The 16336-nt window shown below is 36.7% G+C and overlaps 1 protein-coding gene across 1 annotated transcript; it reads left to right on the top strand.

Annotated features, from left to right (window-relative positions):
* The first annotated feature begins 3298 nt into the window (after positions 1 to 3298).
* Positions 3299 to 5042, top strand: LOC100369025 (uncharacterized). The gene is made up of 2 exons (XM_002733589.4): positions 3299 to 3437; positions 4294 to 5042. Exon 2 carries the CDS (start codon positions 4397 to 4399, stop codon positions 4910 to 4912), a length of 516 nt encoding a protein of 171 aa, XP_002733635.1. The 5' UTR covers positions 3299 to 3437; positions 4294 to 4396; the 3' UTR covers positions 4913 to 5042.
* Positions 5043 to 16336: the final 11294 nt, after the last annotated feature.

The raw sequence follows: 16336 nt of genomic DNA, 5'->3' as shown, positions 1-16336 counted from the left end.
ACATCGGAAAACTATTGGAAGAGTATGGCTATCTAAATTAAAACTACAGGAATATGCATAACCCGGTAAAGCAATGTAATTAACAATACCTTTTTTGGGAAGCTGTTGCAGGAGATTGGCTAGCAGTAATACTAATGAGACTCAGACCGGAGAAGCCTTGGGGAGTAACTAATCCAACTAGTCTGGATAAACTATTGAAATGGACTGGCAAGCGGTAAAACAAACAGGGAAGGTATATGTATTATCAGGAAGCTATATTGCCGGGGACCAGGTAGCATAACATTAGTGGGATTTAACCTGGAATAGCAACGGACTGGCTAGTGGTGAAAAACAAAAAAATATTGTAATGTTCGTTTTTTTTTTGGCCTACATAGAATTAAATCTTTCACAGGTAACTGAGATTGCTCACTGGTCTGCATAATAATCACACAGATAGTGATGTATGTCAATCGCTGTCAGTTGCCATAGTTAGCTTTTTTTCAATATGGCAAAATACTGAAGCATATTTATACCACAAATTAAGCTCGCATGATCAATTACACGAGGAACTCAACTTCCAATAATGTCCTCTGTCACTGTTAGTGCGTATTCACTACACGCTATTTCAATGTCATTTTGAAGCACTGATTTGTAGTACAACGAAAAGCGTTGTGTGCTTATATGTTCGTAACGTGCCTGCAATTGATATTATTTAATTGCTAAAAATTTTGAGATGATTGCCAATGTTGGCATTGGTTACTCACTTAGAAATTCTAACACCTAAGTAACACCTACAGGCTACGGATGATTAAGGCATGCCAATATACTAATATGCAATATTAATGAAACGGCATGACAAGTGTATCTACTAACTAATAGTATCGTAAATGCCCGCAAAAATCACTTCAGCTTACATGATGAAGAACAATTATACGATAACTCCAGTGGTATAGATAATATATGAATATATATCGTGCTTCTATTCCAAAGACTGACTAAGGTGACAAGATTCTGATCCGGGAGGTTATTTGATAAATTGACTTCCAGATATATTTTAGCAGTAAAACTATAGAAAAAAAATAACCTACTTTCAGAGACTAGGTATCATGAAACTAAGGTTGAAAATAAAACAATGTAAGCAACTGTACAAATTTGCGGTAACTGTGATGAATTTGTTTTGCGTATCTGTTGATCGACTTATTTAGCTGATTACTAGTGAATTGCTGTGTTATGTCTGTCATCCTTTAGGCTCATGCGAGGTCCTGGATTTGGAACTAATTACGATATAACAGTCGCTATTCGGACTACTATTTCTGACAGTTGGTATTCGCAGTTACTAATATAGTAAACGATTAATCAAAAGATATGACGTGTTCGGTACTTTCGTGTGATTGGCTGTTTGTTTGGAGGCAACGCCTCAAAGTCTCTTATACTCTATTGTAATTGGCTAATGGTTGACAAGTTAATAAAGTGATTTGAAGCTGTCTAGGGAGGAGAGCACGAGTCAGTCGGAGAGTCGAAGGAGTCACGAACTGAGCTTCTGTGTGTTTTTTGTGAGTCCAACGTAGAGAACAATCGAATCCCGGTTACCTAAGTGAAAAGTTTCGAAACATCAAAAATACCTATCACATAACAATAACATAACCTAGCTCAGTGAAGCTATGTCAGAAGCCAGCCTTCCTCGGGGTTTACTCGTATATGTACTTACTTATTTATTATAACGTTCAAGTTTCTATCAAGTCATTATGAATATACCATACTTATAATATACGAGGTATGTGACATAGATATATTAATTTAATAACATGTATATATAATTGCTGTCGAACGTACTGTGGTCGAATTTTAGTGATGTGGGACTTTTCGGTTGAAAAACAGCAATTTTTAGTAATAGTTTTTTTGGCTCGTCACTATTGTTCTAACAGTCCTCTAATTTCAAGCATTTACTAGGAAAGTACTATTTCGTTGTTCCAAACTAAGTTGTGATTGAATAAAAACAAACATGTAGTTTACTATGATATGTACATGAATCAGGTGATTTCTACATGTCATTGGCCATTATTCTTCATACAAACGAAGTTGCGTAACACGCGTATACTGTGACTACAGAAGGTCCGCGATGGGGCTGCAGGGGAAAAACTTCCAAAATTTGCTAAATTCGCAGTATTACTTCGTTAAATTCTATTTATAGTATTATATAAATTGACAGCCAAAAATTATCTAGTGATAAACTACAGAAAAACTATATCGAAGCAAGCTATTGTCAATGTGTTCGGAGACTAACTAGCAGTACAACAAATAGAACCTAAACGCGAAAGGTACTTCTAAAGACAGGCCAGCAGAAAACTAATAGAAATTATCTAGCGGAGTTATCACCGGGAACTAAAACGCAAACGTTGTATTGAGATAGCTCCACGCTCACGAGCGAAGTACTTTGTTTGACTATACTTCTTGAAAAGGTTATATATCAAAACTATATGATCCAAACTATGTACATTTTTGTATTCTAGATGAGCAAACAAAAACATAAATAGCAGACAGCGTGAATTTGTATATTATATCCTTGCCAAATTGCGAGTTTCGAATAAGCACATGTATTGTGTATAATATAATCATGTTCCATTCTTCAGAATGCGGCTGTACGGTAAAATTTGAGTCGACAACAGGATAATTTGAAGCCCTCTTCTACGATTACTTAATTTGAACATGTAAATTGAGGTCTGCTTCAAGTTAGATTCTAAGGTATCAAGTCACGTGACCAGTGATAATTTTACTGCCACGGATTCCGGACTGATTCAGGACTCTACGTCTGTATATGAAATTTAGCTGTAAATTAAAATATAATTATAATTTAAAAATCATAAATGTAAAATATAAAGAATTGAATTATACAAAATATATAGAGAATCTGAAAACTGTGCATGAATAATTTATTTTGACGATTGAAATGATTAATTTCGGTTTTGATACGACTTTCTATCAGACTATTTTTATATGTTGTTTTGTTCATCTGTTTCAATTAGTGTCGACTTCCATTGGTATGAATGTCACGTACTTGTATGCAATGCAACAGCTGTGTCTATGTTTTATTCAGTCCACAACTATGGCGGTATTTCTGATACTGGTATCACGAGTTGAAATCGAACACTGATCGTGCACACAATTAAAATGATAAGTGTTTCTGATAATAATAAATTACGCATCATCGTAAAATATCCAGTCGTATTATCGCAATATATGCCTGCATTGGAACGCGTATGCCCCCCCAACGTTCATTTTCAGGTGAGTTAAGTAGCCTTTAATATTATGGGATGCACTGTGCATACGTAACTGTCGCCACTCTTCGTCGAGTAGTGAACGTATGTTTATGGGAGCAGTTTGCATATGTGGCGTTTACACTGTTTTTTTGGTGTCGAGTCTAAACCCGTATGATTAATACATAGAATTCGGTGCTATTGGTAAGTACATGGAGTTCTGAATGTCGAGAATCGAAAACAAACAACACTGATGCTGTCAACACTGCGGCATCCTCATATTGTTGTGTTTACGCCAGCACTGCTCTGTCAGGCAGAAAAAAATCATATTGTTATTAATAGTTTGTGCCTGTACATGTCACATAGAAATGAAATGGCAAACGCTTGACCTCATTAACGTTTTTTGCCAATACTATCAAATAGCGTTATTTTCTCTACAAAATAGTTTTATTTTCCGAATTTCCAAAAGTGAAAATACCAGCTACGTTACCTGCGCATAGTGTGGGAATAATTTATAATACATATAGATATAAATAGCAAATAATATATGTATATAAATTGTATGTTTATATTTAAATTTCGTGTGCAACCCCCATTACCCGTAAATTACGGAATTCCGGGTCACGGTAACACACGTCACAATTTAATTAACATTGTAATTGAAGGTGATTAATCGCTTTCATTAGCAGGTGTCACATATGGCGGTTGCGTTATTGAAATTGCATTCTTCAGTTCTAGTCTCATTGTTGCATTTTAAATCTCTGCTATAAGCGTTTGCATGGGTGTGCAATCATGTATTTCATATAACGTGTAACACGCGCCGTTTCTATTTAATTTTACAAACTACAAACATCTAGACATCTCCCTGGGGGAGTACATTGGTGTTTAATTTAAGCGATGTTGGCATTTAATTTCAAAAAAAAACGCGATAAATATTTGATAATTAAAAAAAATTGAAAAGGGAACAAAGCAGAAACAGATATATTAATTGAGAGAAAACTCGTGTGCTTTTATATATAGAAGAAATGTTTGCTGATGAATAATGACATTTCTATTTCAGAGTTATTGGGTATTGCGCAAGTAAAAACAGCTCCGGGAGAAATATGTGAACTATGGTTTATCTATGAATACAAAATATAACGTTTAGTATACCGCTTGAAAAAATGAATCTGCTGCAGACTAACGAACAGGACATTTTTGTTTACGAATCCCTGGAAGACGATCCTCAAAAAAACTCAAAATCCACAAGAAAAGATCCGGACAGAGACTGTTCCTGTGTGAACATAGAGAAAGCGTGTAAATCGGAACGGTGCATAAGGCGGACAGACTGCGTGGGATCCATCGCTTTTGTCTGTGTTGTGCTCGGTGTTATTATTTTGTTGGTTGGGTACTTAGTACCCAGGCATCCCAAAGGTGACCCGGAAACCGACGAGTACAAACAATTGGAAAACTACTACACAAAGCTTGGACACGGTGCAGACGTCAGCATTTTGGTTGCTCTTGGATTTATAAGTGTTGGCGGGATTATAATGGCCGGTCTGTTTATGTGGTCCGCCATTGAAGGGTGTCGCCAAAAGGACGCGGACGACGGGGGTGTGCCGCTAATAAACAAACTTCCTGTCGAAGCAAAATTGCTTCCGACGGAGGATGCCGAGATGGATTACGGCACCTCGTCGTAATAAGATTTCGAGTTACAACTTAAAACACTGAATGATTTTGGAAGATGGATGTATAGTCTAATACGGCGCTTTCCAAGCCATAGTTGAAACAATATAACAGTAGTTTTTTTTTTCAGAATTACGGACGATGCCGAGATGGATTACGGCACCTCGTCGTAGTAAGATTTCGAGTTACAATTTAAAACAGTGAATTATTTTGAAAGATACGCCGCTTCCCAAGTTATAGTTATAAAATTATAATATTTTTTTCTTAGAATTCCCATGGATTTTGATATATACGCACTCAATAGGGCGTAGCTCATGCCATAGTAACCAGCATTATCATAACAGTACGATTTCTTAGAGACCCTGACCTAGATACACACGTATCACAGTTTCTTTAAAAGCATGATATATTGGTACGAGTCATTTTGTAGAATAACTACAATATTGTACAGAAAATGTAATTTGAGTTCTGTGTCGTTTAATAGCTAGAGCGGAGATTCTCGGAAACACAGTGTTTTCATCAAAATGATAACTTACTTTACATTATTCACCGCCGAGGTTTGTCTATGGTATCTAAACGTTATTGTATTGAAATATTGAAACGTGTTTACATTTATGGCTAATTGTACGTACATGTATTACATTACACATATCGTAGAAGTCGCGCCCCCTAGCGGCAAAGCGCTCCCGTGTCGTCAAAATGACACAGATTGTGTAGTCCGTTATTTAGAACGTATGAGCAACTATCGTGGTTATCTCATAGAAGCGTTTTGTTACTAAGGGGTATAACTTGTACAATATATTGTACATACATTTATAAAGATAAAATGCTCCATCATTTGCATTGCCCAATGATACACTACCATAAACAATTTTGCCAATTAATATTCATAAATGCAACTGTCAGGCACATTCATACATATATTTATTTGTACTGATAACAACGCGAAATTAATAAAGTATTAAGTTAATCGCATCTATGTTTATTGTTATTATTATTATTATTATTATTATTATTATTGTTATTGTTATTGTTATTGTTATTGTTATTGTTATTATTATTATTATTATTTCAATAAATATAGTGATGCTTAGCATTGAAACGACCACAACGATTTCCATAGAAGAATATTTTTTGGAATAATTAGGAGCACTTTGGATCATGATGGTAAACAAAGCGTCATGGTACGGTCGTCATGACGACCGATTTATCCTTCCAAATGTTCCAACCAGCAACATTGTCGTTGCACAGCTGTGACCTCTATTGAGTGCCCAACTATATGGTATACGACAATTATCACCGGTATGCTACTATCTTTCAATGAAATAATTTGGAATAAAATTTTACTTCTGAAAATCTGGCGAATAAACAACCGGCACAAAACACCATCGATAATAAATAATGAATGAAAGTGACAAAATATACGACTTTTCGCAAAATCTCGGACTTAACCGCCCCAGGGAGGATAATTGTGTGATCCACTCTGATGTTGCCAGACCAATTCGAATGTTATCCGATGGGATCCGATGCTGTCCGACCTTGTGCGGTTCAACAAGTGTTCACCAACACAATGTATTCAACACGACCCACTGTTGTCCGATTCTCAGTATCGTCCGACTCAATCCACCGATCATATGCGATGTTTTCCGAACCTAACCCATGTTGCCTAACCCAGTGTAGTGATTTCTGAGCCAAACCAATGTGAACGCCCTATCTGATTTTGTACGACTAAGCTCAATGTTGGCTGAAGCTATCCGATGTTGGCTTGCACGATTTATCTTTGCCAGGCACACCACTATACCTTGTATGAGTAGGCTCTTCAGTCAGTGTGATTAAATTGCGCCCCCTCTAGTTCAGCAAGTCATTTTTGTTTTATTTCCATTGCCACAAGTTACACCATCTCTGAGTGGGCGATTTTTTTTACAATCACATCCGATGAGAGTATTTTACCAAACTCAAATACGCGATCTATTGGTAGAATAATGCACGGGTTCGTTTGGAGTATTTTCAGTGCGAGTTCGAACTACAGTGTCATTTGGACGATCATGATCATATCCCAATACTGTCCGAACCTATCCGATGTTGCTCGACACAACACAATGTTGTACTTCTCTATCCAATCCAATCCAATCCAGTGGTGTTATTATAATAAATGACTTTGGTATTTAGAAGGGGATAAGCACACTGAATTCAAATTCATTACAATAAGTAGTTAGGAATGAAATGTAAAGAATGGAAATTACATATTTACGAAGAAATTCGCGGAAACTTCAATCAGAACGGTGGGACGACCGACTGTCAGATTTCGATTAGTGAAAACTCGTACTTCCATAATGTTTGCTGTTAACGCATGTTTTTTTTTTTTGTTTTTTTGTTTTTTTTTTCAATTTTAGAAGGCTTCATAACCAGTCGTTTTAATGGATGGGAGATTTGCATCTTTTCACTTTATTTGTTTCGCTCCATTTTTTTTCTCTTATTGTGTCAAAAAACCAAAATTATATTTAAGTTCAATATATATTAGTGGCATTGAACTTCGTTTGTGTTTCTGTCATCTAGACAGTACAGTGTTGGTGTTATAGGCAACAAATCAAACATAGATGAACAATATATACCAATAGAAACACAGCGATAAAGACTTTCCGTTTTCGACATTGTGCAATTCTTTCGTTTTTTGGAAGAAAAACAAATTGGAAAAAGATTTATATTACGAATAATTCATAACGAAATATATTTCCTGTGCACAAGAATATTACAAAAAAAAGGATAATTTGCTATATTCTCTATATTTTTGCATTTTATTTGTCTTGAATTATGACTGAAAGAAGCTGAATAAAATTACAAACCATGTAGTGTGTTCAACATGTATGAACAATAACTTTAATAAATATGATTTTGGTAAAAATGCTGTATTTTTCTGCATAAAAACGAAAGAATTTCACGATGTCGAAAATGGAAAGTCTTTATCGCAGTGTTTAGAGGAAATAATTCCGTCACCTTAATTCAGTTAACCGACAAGCAAGTGATACTGACCATGCATACTATGGGCATATCCATGCTTTAATCCGATGACGTACAAGTGAATGCCGAAAAAAAATGACTCAGTTAAAAATTTCGTTTCAGTCTATGGTAAAAGACTCACAATTCATAGCTGATATAGATGACGGGGAGAACGTTGGTCTTCTAGCTGTTCTTTAAAATGCAAAAATGTTCGTATACTATATCTGTAATCGTAATGTTCAACGCTTAAAGCGGGGAGTCGTAACCTGCGCATGCGTCAGATGGCCATAGCGTGCCATTGTTTACAAACAAGCGTCTACCTAAGAGCCTTTGCGTTTTAGCGTGTGTTGTTGGAACTCAATTCCCGCGCGTGCGCAGGTGACGACCCTCCTGCTTTAAGTGCCAGTATAGCACGGTATGCATTACCATCTGCGATAACACAAGCCTACATTTGCTGATTAGGCTTTCATATTTAACAAAAGGCAAGACTACCATTGTTTCACTATGTTTTCTACATCATAAATTTCATTGATTGGATGTGCGTAAACGTTTAGTATATCAATTATCCAGATTATACATGGCATCTAGTATTTCGAAGCTTTTGTTCGAAGCTTACGAAAAATCGTAAATATTTTTAAAACGTTACCACTGGGGGCTGACTACTTCTAATCACTGAATGCTTTCACCTGTACTCGTTCGTGTGAAAAATATGACAAATCTGTTTCATTGGTCAAGTGTTTCTATTTTCAATTGCTATGGGACTTTTCATCGTGAGACTTAGTTGTGGTTTGCCTGGAACTGATGCGCAAGAAAATATTTTCAAAATGCAAATAAAAGTGTTGAATAAATAATTGTACGTGAGTACGTAATTTCTAGTCTGAGTTCTGAGTGTGCTGCGCCCTCAACGTTACCATACTCAAAATAACTTTTAAACGTAATCCCCGGGGCGGACATCCGGGCATTTTCACCGCTTGGCAACCCTGGCGGTGAAAACAAAGGCCAAAAACTCTCAGAAAACGGTACTTTGGGATGGTGGTTGAGACTCCCCTGAACAGTAAAACAAGATTAGCCCTACGTGTGTAACATATTTAAATTTGGTTGTTCAGGATTACTTCAAAGTTGAGTTTGTGCTGTTTTCTCGAATTTTCACCGGCTCTACCGGCGTTCCACAGCAGCGCGAAAAGAGCCCATAGAAATGCATGTACAGTGGTGCGCGTCTTAGCAACGTGGAACGTCTTGTGACGTAGCTCCGCCCCCGAGGATAGAATATGATTTGCAACCACAGAACACATAGCTGTGTACACAGTCATTATACGCACACCGTTCCCCTGTACTATGGTTTTAAATTCGTATGTACACTTGTTGTACACTAAAATATAATAAAATCATTATAACCCCCGTGTCGGTCCATTGTAAGTGTAAGTCACATCTTTAAAAACCGGATAACCAATTGTGATTAAATTTGTTATCTTCACACCTCGGAATGATGAAATAGCGCTATGACTGAAGTTCCCTCAGTCTACTCCTGCAATCGGCCCACCATGTGACCGTCGGGCGCATGGACAGTCACCGTAGTGCAACACCAGAGCCGAGTCTAGTAGGGTTGGATCCCGGAACAGATCACAATAGGGTGAGAGAACGAAAAGTCAAAGATGTGGTCGACATTTAGATGTTTGCCACCAAAAGAAAAACGAAGTAGCCATAATAAAGTGTGTGTCTCCGTTGCATTCGGTAATTTTGTGTAGGTCTCAGTTAAGTATAAGCTTTCTATTGAATTAATTTAACGAGAATTTGAATAAATTTCGTTATATTATATTCATATTCTAACCACTTGTCGAAAACAAATTTTATATTTCAACCTTAGGCTGTCATTTTGTTCACAAATATAATCACTGGTTATCTCTCGTCTATATCGGAACATGAAAAAAGATGTTTTTGCTACACCAGAAAATAATTCACAAACAAAAAAGGGTACTACAGAAATTAATTCACAAGGAAATATGGTGTTACAGATCTTTACTCCTATTGATAAATGTAAAAACTGTAAATTTGTTTTTGTGACCGGCGCTCCTAATTAATTTAATCCATGTGGTTTTGTTCGAACATGACATTTTATTCTGATCATAGCGCCCTCACATACATCACTTTTAAACGTACACATTATCATGAAAACATGCACACCATTTCAAAATAAAATGCACACATTGTTCATAAATAGCGCCCTCACACACATACTAATATTATTAAAGACAAATCAATTTAAACCAAACTCGTTTAAGGTAGAAGTCTTCATTCAATTCATTCATTTTCCAATAAATTGTACTTCCGGGCATTATAAGGATATTGCGTCATGTTGGGGGTCACCAGCTTAATTTTCTAGAAAATTATGGTTCTATTTTAGTAGATAGTGACCATTTTGGTAGTATTATAACGGTTCTACCATAGGTTCCCATGACAGAGATATTATGCCTTATCTCATTTATCCCTTATCACATTGTAGGCTGATAACATAGGAAATAAATCATGCGTTGTTAATGGTGAGGTTCCTTATTGTTGTCCTGAATTATTTGGAAAATCTGGGGTTTAAAAAATGTCAAAGAATGCATATTTTTCGTTAGCATTGTGCTCTATGGCATAGTTCAAAAATAAAGATTTTTGAAAAATATTAGGATAAGTTTCTCAAAATACGTCCCATTAACACACAAAGGCATGCTATTTCATGGTGCTATGGACAATAACTCCATGATTTTACATAATAGACCAATGAACACTGTCGTGCGATTAATGACCAACTTTCTAAAGAATTACGGTTAGGCTTCTATCTTAAAGTGGGGGAAGTCGGCACCTGCGTTGCGGTCATAGCGTGACGTTGTTTAAAACAAGCGTCTACCCATGAGCCTCTGCGATTTGAGTGTGCGATGTTATCATCGTCACTTATAACTCAATTCCCATGTGTGCACGGGAGATGACTTCTCCGCTTTAATAGTACACCATTTTGAAACATGGACATTGAATGGATTTATCCTGCCAAGTACTCTGAGTTATTTATGCGTTTGACGCCCTATATCGCCCCATGACAGTGCTACCTGATTGTCATGATAAGATAAATCTAGTGATACCAATCACAAGGACAGTGTGGCAGGTACGGGTTCATACCCATAAATAAATAGCTCATAAAAAGTTGGCGAAGCAAGTCTCGCACCTTATCTTTTCCATTCCCGTGTCAAAACATTATTGTCATTATCTCTTCACTTATTTAATAAAATGCAGACGAGTTCAACACTTTTAAAACAATTAGTCCTACAATTATTTGTATGCTTCATTGGGTGTAAAACCGTGTTATCGTGTTTCTCTACATAACCCTCATTCTGCATCCGACAAATAGAACACTTTTATTGTGAATATTTTATTCTGGAAGCTGGTCCAGGAAGACTACAGGATTGGCCATTATACATATGCATAGAGAAATACATCTAATTTTAGAGGGGTCGTTGTTATGTGACGACCACTCAAATACGGGTCTGTCACAGTAGTCGAGTAGAAAACATCTGTGTATCAGAAAGAAGGAAGAGAGCAAACATGAACTGTTCTATCAAACACGAAGTCGACGTGAATATTTCTGTGTAGCGTTTAAGCGCGGTGGTCGTCGCGCAGCGCTTGTTCGAATTCATGTAAATAAACAATGTATTTTACACGCGTTGTATACGTTGCTATGAATCCCCTATCTAACAGAACGCGGCGCGACGACCACCACCCTTTAATCATGGTAAAAAGAATGTCCTACATTATAAATATGACGTGACTTGCTCTTCACAATTGCTATTTCAGGAGTCATCTAGAATCCTGTTCAGCGTTGTGGACGCCTTGGCAGAAATTAAATATTGATCATGTTGAGTTTATGTTTTAAATCTTTATATGAATGGGAAAAGTGTTCAGATCTTTGTTGTATTCTTAATCTACTTTAACTTCACTTAAGAAAATCGCATTTGGACATATATACGTTAATTCAAATTATTATTGTTGTTTTGAAATTGTAACCCAAATTGCTTAATTTTCATCACTCACGTTGTTGTCATTCACGTTGTTGAAAGAATTTTGCAAAGCTTTTTTTTAGACGTTTGTAAATATATTTCTACGTCATGTGTGATATGTCTTAGGATATGTAATATTGTCTATGTATTATTGTATATGTTGGCAATATAAATGTTGAAAACGAAACAGTGATCGATTATAACCCCGTCAAATGTCTTCTTAATTATAAAAATAATTTACATATACAAATAATAAATGCATTTGGATCGCAAGAAGGATAAAATATGTATATATGCCGATTCTGTATGCAAATGTGCAAGAGATTAACGTGAATTGGTTAATAATTACACTTACACAAAGTTATGAATCGGATTTTCTTGGGGAATAAAAATATTTATTTTTCTGCGAAAATTTGCCTTACGTGCCTTAATGGTTAACATCTGTAATTATTTTACTGACTAGTACTTTTGAAGTATATATTCTATGTTCTACAATTATATCCCGTTGATCCAACAAACTTATTATGATTTGTTTTTTAGATGGCAAAACAATTTTAATTTCTTTCTTTAAACTGAAATGGCTTCTTACAAAAATAAGTTAATAGTATATTTTAACAATTTAATTGAAATTGATCTTAACATAACCGTTTGAATACACATCCTTATGGACAGGAATTTATGGTAATTTACAAGAGATCATTTTGGTATTCACTAATTTAGATATTTATGTGACTTTATATATTTTCAATATACAATATGAGGAATTGTCTTCTGATGTGACAATTGTGTAAGGTGATTAATTGTAAAGTTTATTGATTAACCTCAGGCTCATAATAAAACATATAAAGCACAGAGTACAAAACTAATTTCATGAATTCCATGATAGGGCTACCTTCCTCATTTGGCTTGTTTATACATCAAGGGGAAAAATACCAGTCAAACGACCCGCTTGGGAAACATTAAGACAACTGCTTGCACACGAACACACTAACTACCGTACACAAAGAACCTGTGACACTTTCCTGGGTGTTGTTGAAACCGAAATCGCCATTCAACTCAGGAGCCAATCAGCGACGGTTTTACAAATAGATGACAATTTCGGTTTCAAATATCCCGGAAAAATTTTCTTTTTGCAGATAAGCATCAGAAGCACATTGACACGCAGATCGCCGCAAACTAACCGATCTGACACATACCGCGCGTGGAACTACGGGAAAAGTGGTCGGAACTATTTCCACTTTGTGTCAACACAGGTGACGCTATTCGGTTTGGATTTTGCGGCGATCTGCATGTCAATGCAATATTGAGAAAAATTAGACCTTTGACCTCCCAATTTACATGCATTTTAATGTTAATAAAATAAGATATTCTGGTGAGTGTTGTGTGTTATTTTAATTGATAAACTCATTAAAGAATAAATCTTGCTAAAAATCGGGGGAAGATGTGTTCAAAACAAGAAAAAATACTTTTATATAGTTCCGCGGCAGAAACGCTGAGAAAATTGGTAGCGGATGGATATTTAGCATTCAGAGGCTAGTTATGCGTCATAAGACACAGGTCTGTGCTGAATAGCGCCACCTGTGTTGACACAATGATCAGAAGCAGTGTTTTGATAGAGACGCCCAATACCTACCATAGAATACGTATTAGGAAATATGAATCGAAGATCCGTCTTGTTGGGTTTTCATAAGATAGAGTTGAAGATATGATGTGTACATGAAAGTTATTTTTAAATCGGACCTGCATGCTCATGAGCGCATATAGGTAATTCGGAATATGAATTCTGACGAGCGTGCCGGATAACTTTCACTGTGTAGAGATACCAGGTTTGACCTAAATGCAAATGTACTACTACTTGAAATATTCACAGATACACCATCTGGGTACCCGGTTTCAAACTTCTACAAGCCATTAGCGGGTTATGTAGTTTCTCGGTCTCGCCTCTCAATGATAAATAACCTTGCAGATGCTTCATCATCATCATTATCATCATCGTCATCATCATCGTCAACATCATCATCAGTTGGGCGCACCCGGTTCCATGGTCAACTTCCTTCACAATTCCCTGTCCCTCATCAGAACTTTTAGTTCTTCAATACTTAGGCCAGCATTCTTTTGAAGCATGGATACGTAATCATCAAAAAGGCCTGCCAGGTCTTATCTGTCCATGGGTTGGTTTCCACAGTAGCACCAATGACGCTGGTTTGTTGTGTCTGAAGCAGTGTCCCGCTAGTCCGAGTCTATGTTTTCTGATTGTTTCCGATACTTGTGGTAGATTACCATAGAGATCTTTATTTGTGACATGTTGTCTCCAGTTGATGTTTTGTGCATGAAGCAAGAAGCGTGTGTATGTTCCATCAAGGTCTTTCTCCATTGCTTTGTCCAGGTCTCAGCAGTAAAGCAGTAAAAGCAGTAAAGCAGTGTTCATTCAGCTGTAGCTCGACAGAACTGAGTCTTGAGACTTTTTGACATATTTGACCTCCAGATGTTATCAATCTTTCTCATGGCTGACCATGCCTTGGCTTTCCAGATCATTATATCTTTCAGAGAATTGTCTACCCATGATCCAAGGTATTAAAAATCTTCCACCTGTTTCAGTTCTTTTTGGTTTATCTTGAAACTTGTTTTTTTGTTGATGATTGAAGACCATATATTCTGTCTTAGCTTCATTGCTTCTTTGCGGCGTCCGTCACCAATGACAGTAGAGCCTGTGCGTCTTCAATGTTGTTCGATATAAGAGCTATATCATCAGAAAAGTCTGTATCAGTTAGGTAAGTTGCTGGGTTTTGTCGGCTTCTTCTGCATGATACTGTAATTCCAAGGCTTTCATGTTCCTCTAGTCCTGTTCACATAGCATAATCCAGCATAATGATGAACAGGTATGGGCTGGAGTATCGCCTTGTAAGACATCTGCATGGATTTCAAAAAATTCTGTGTCTCCATCTTCTGTTATAACCTTTGCAGTAGTATTGTGATACATGTTTGATATGGCCTTCACTATATCATTGGGTACTCCATATGCAACCAGGATCTTCTTTCTTTTTATGGAGTCAAAGGCCTAGCGGAAGTCTATGAAGGTGAGTATTGTGAGTATTTTGACCTCTTCTATGATGTGCCTATGAGCGAGAATTTGGCTGACAGTAGACCTTGCTGCTCTGAATCCATTATGATTCATTCTCAAGATTTTTTCAAAGTGTGGTTTCAATCTGTTTGATATCATTTTATTGTAGATTTTAGCTGCAGTTGGGAGCAAGCTAATGCCTCTGTAATTATGTCTGTCACTCAAACCTCCTATTTTTTGCAGTGGTATAATTGCAGCTTGTTTCCAGATGTCTAGACAGTCGGTGGCATAGGCATTGTTGGAAACTTCTAATAATTGTTGTGACAGAGTTCAAATCTTCCAGATCTCAGTTGGTATATTATCAAGCCCACTTGCTTTTCCAGTGGACATAGTTTTGATCGCATTGCTTAGCTAATTCATGGTAAATAAGCCTAATTCGATGGGCAGAGTTTGTGATATAACATCTTCAATTTCTTGGTGCCTGTTCTCTTCTGTTGGTTTGTTTTTAAAGTGATTCTGCCATAACTGGATTCTTTCAGATGATGTATTTCCAGAGGCTTTGCCTCTTTGCGATACCTTTCTACATGTGACCTCGTTTGTTGTGCTCCAAGCGAGCTTCAATTTGTTTTGTACTATGGCCTGTTTTAATCCCTAATTTTCCCTTTGATATACACTTCTACATTGTTGTCATAGATGCTTACTACAGTATATTCATAAACATAATATAAGTTTACCATTCTGTATGATATACGCCCATAATATGCCCTCTGTTGACAAATCATTGCTTATCGGACATCGTGGGAAAGCAACATGAACGTGATTCGCTTTCAAGATGAGAACTATAATATTTCCGCCGGCTCATTAATACATAAATATATGACCGGAAAATGCGGGAATCTGATTGACTGATAGGACTACGGGGTTACAATTTAGTATGACATTTAGTATGGTGTGACTTTTTTGTCAGGGAATTTACAGCATCATTAGTCAAAGTCCAGTCACATTTGTAAGCGAGCGTTTTATTAAGTACAGCGTATGACCTTTGATCATTGAAATCACAAATGGTGGCCAGAAGAGAGGGGTGGCCAGTGAGATTTGGTTTTTGTGGTGTCCGTTCTGTACATTTTTAATTTGTGTTAATGTGCCAACTGTTATTTCCTGCAACACCTTGCACGTTCATTTTATTTCTCGATGTTTAGCTTGCAATTCATTTTCTATCTTCAACAAATCCTTCAGCCACCCGTAGGATTTCAAATGATCACTCCCTTAGATTATGTGACCCACACAAGTACGCTTATCAGATTGTGTGAGCCCCCGTATATACGACAATCACAATTCAATCTAGAGTA

This window comes from Saccoglossus kowalevskii, chromosome 15 (assembly GCF_978046115.1).
Source record: "Saccoglossus kowalevskii chromosome 15, keSacKowa6.1, whole genome shotgun sequence".
NCBI lineage: Eukaryota > Metazoa > Hemichordata > Enteropneusta > Harrimaniidae > Saccoglossus > Saccoglossus kowalevskii.
Note: the sequence above shows the minus strand (reverse complement) of the source record. Positions and strands in the feature narration are given on the sequence as shown.

Bases quoted from the DNA above. Each gene is read 5' to 3' on its own strand.
- LOC100369025 (XM_002733589.4), top strand. From the start codon at position 4,397: ATGAATCTGCTGCAGACTAACGAACAGGACATTTTTGTTTACGAATCC.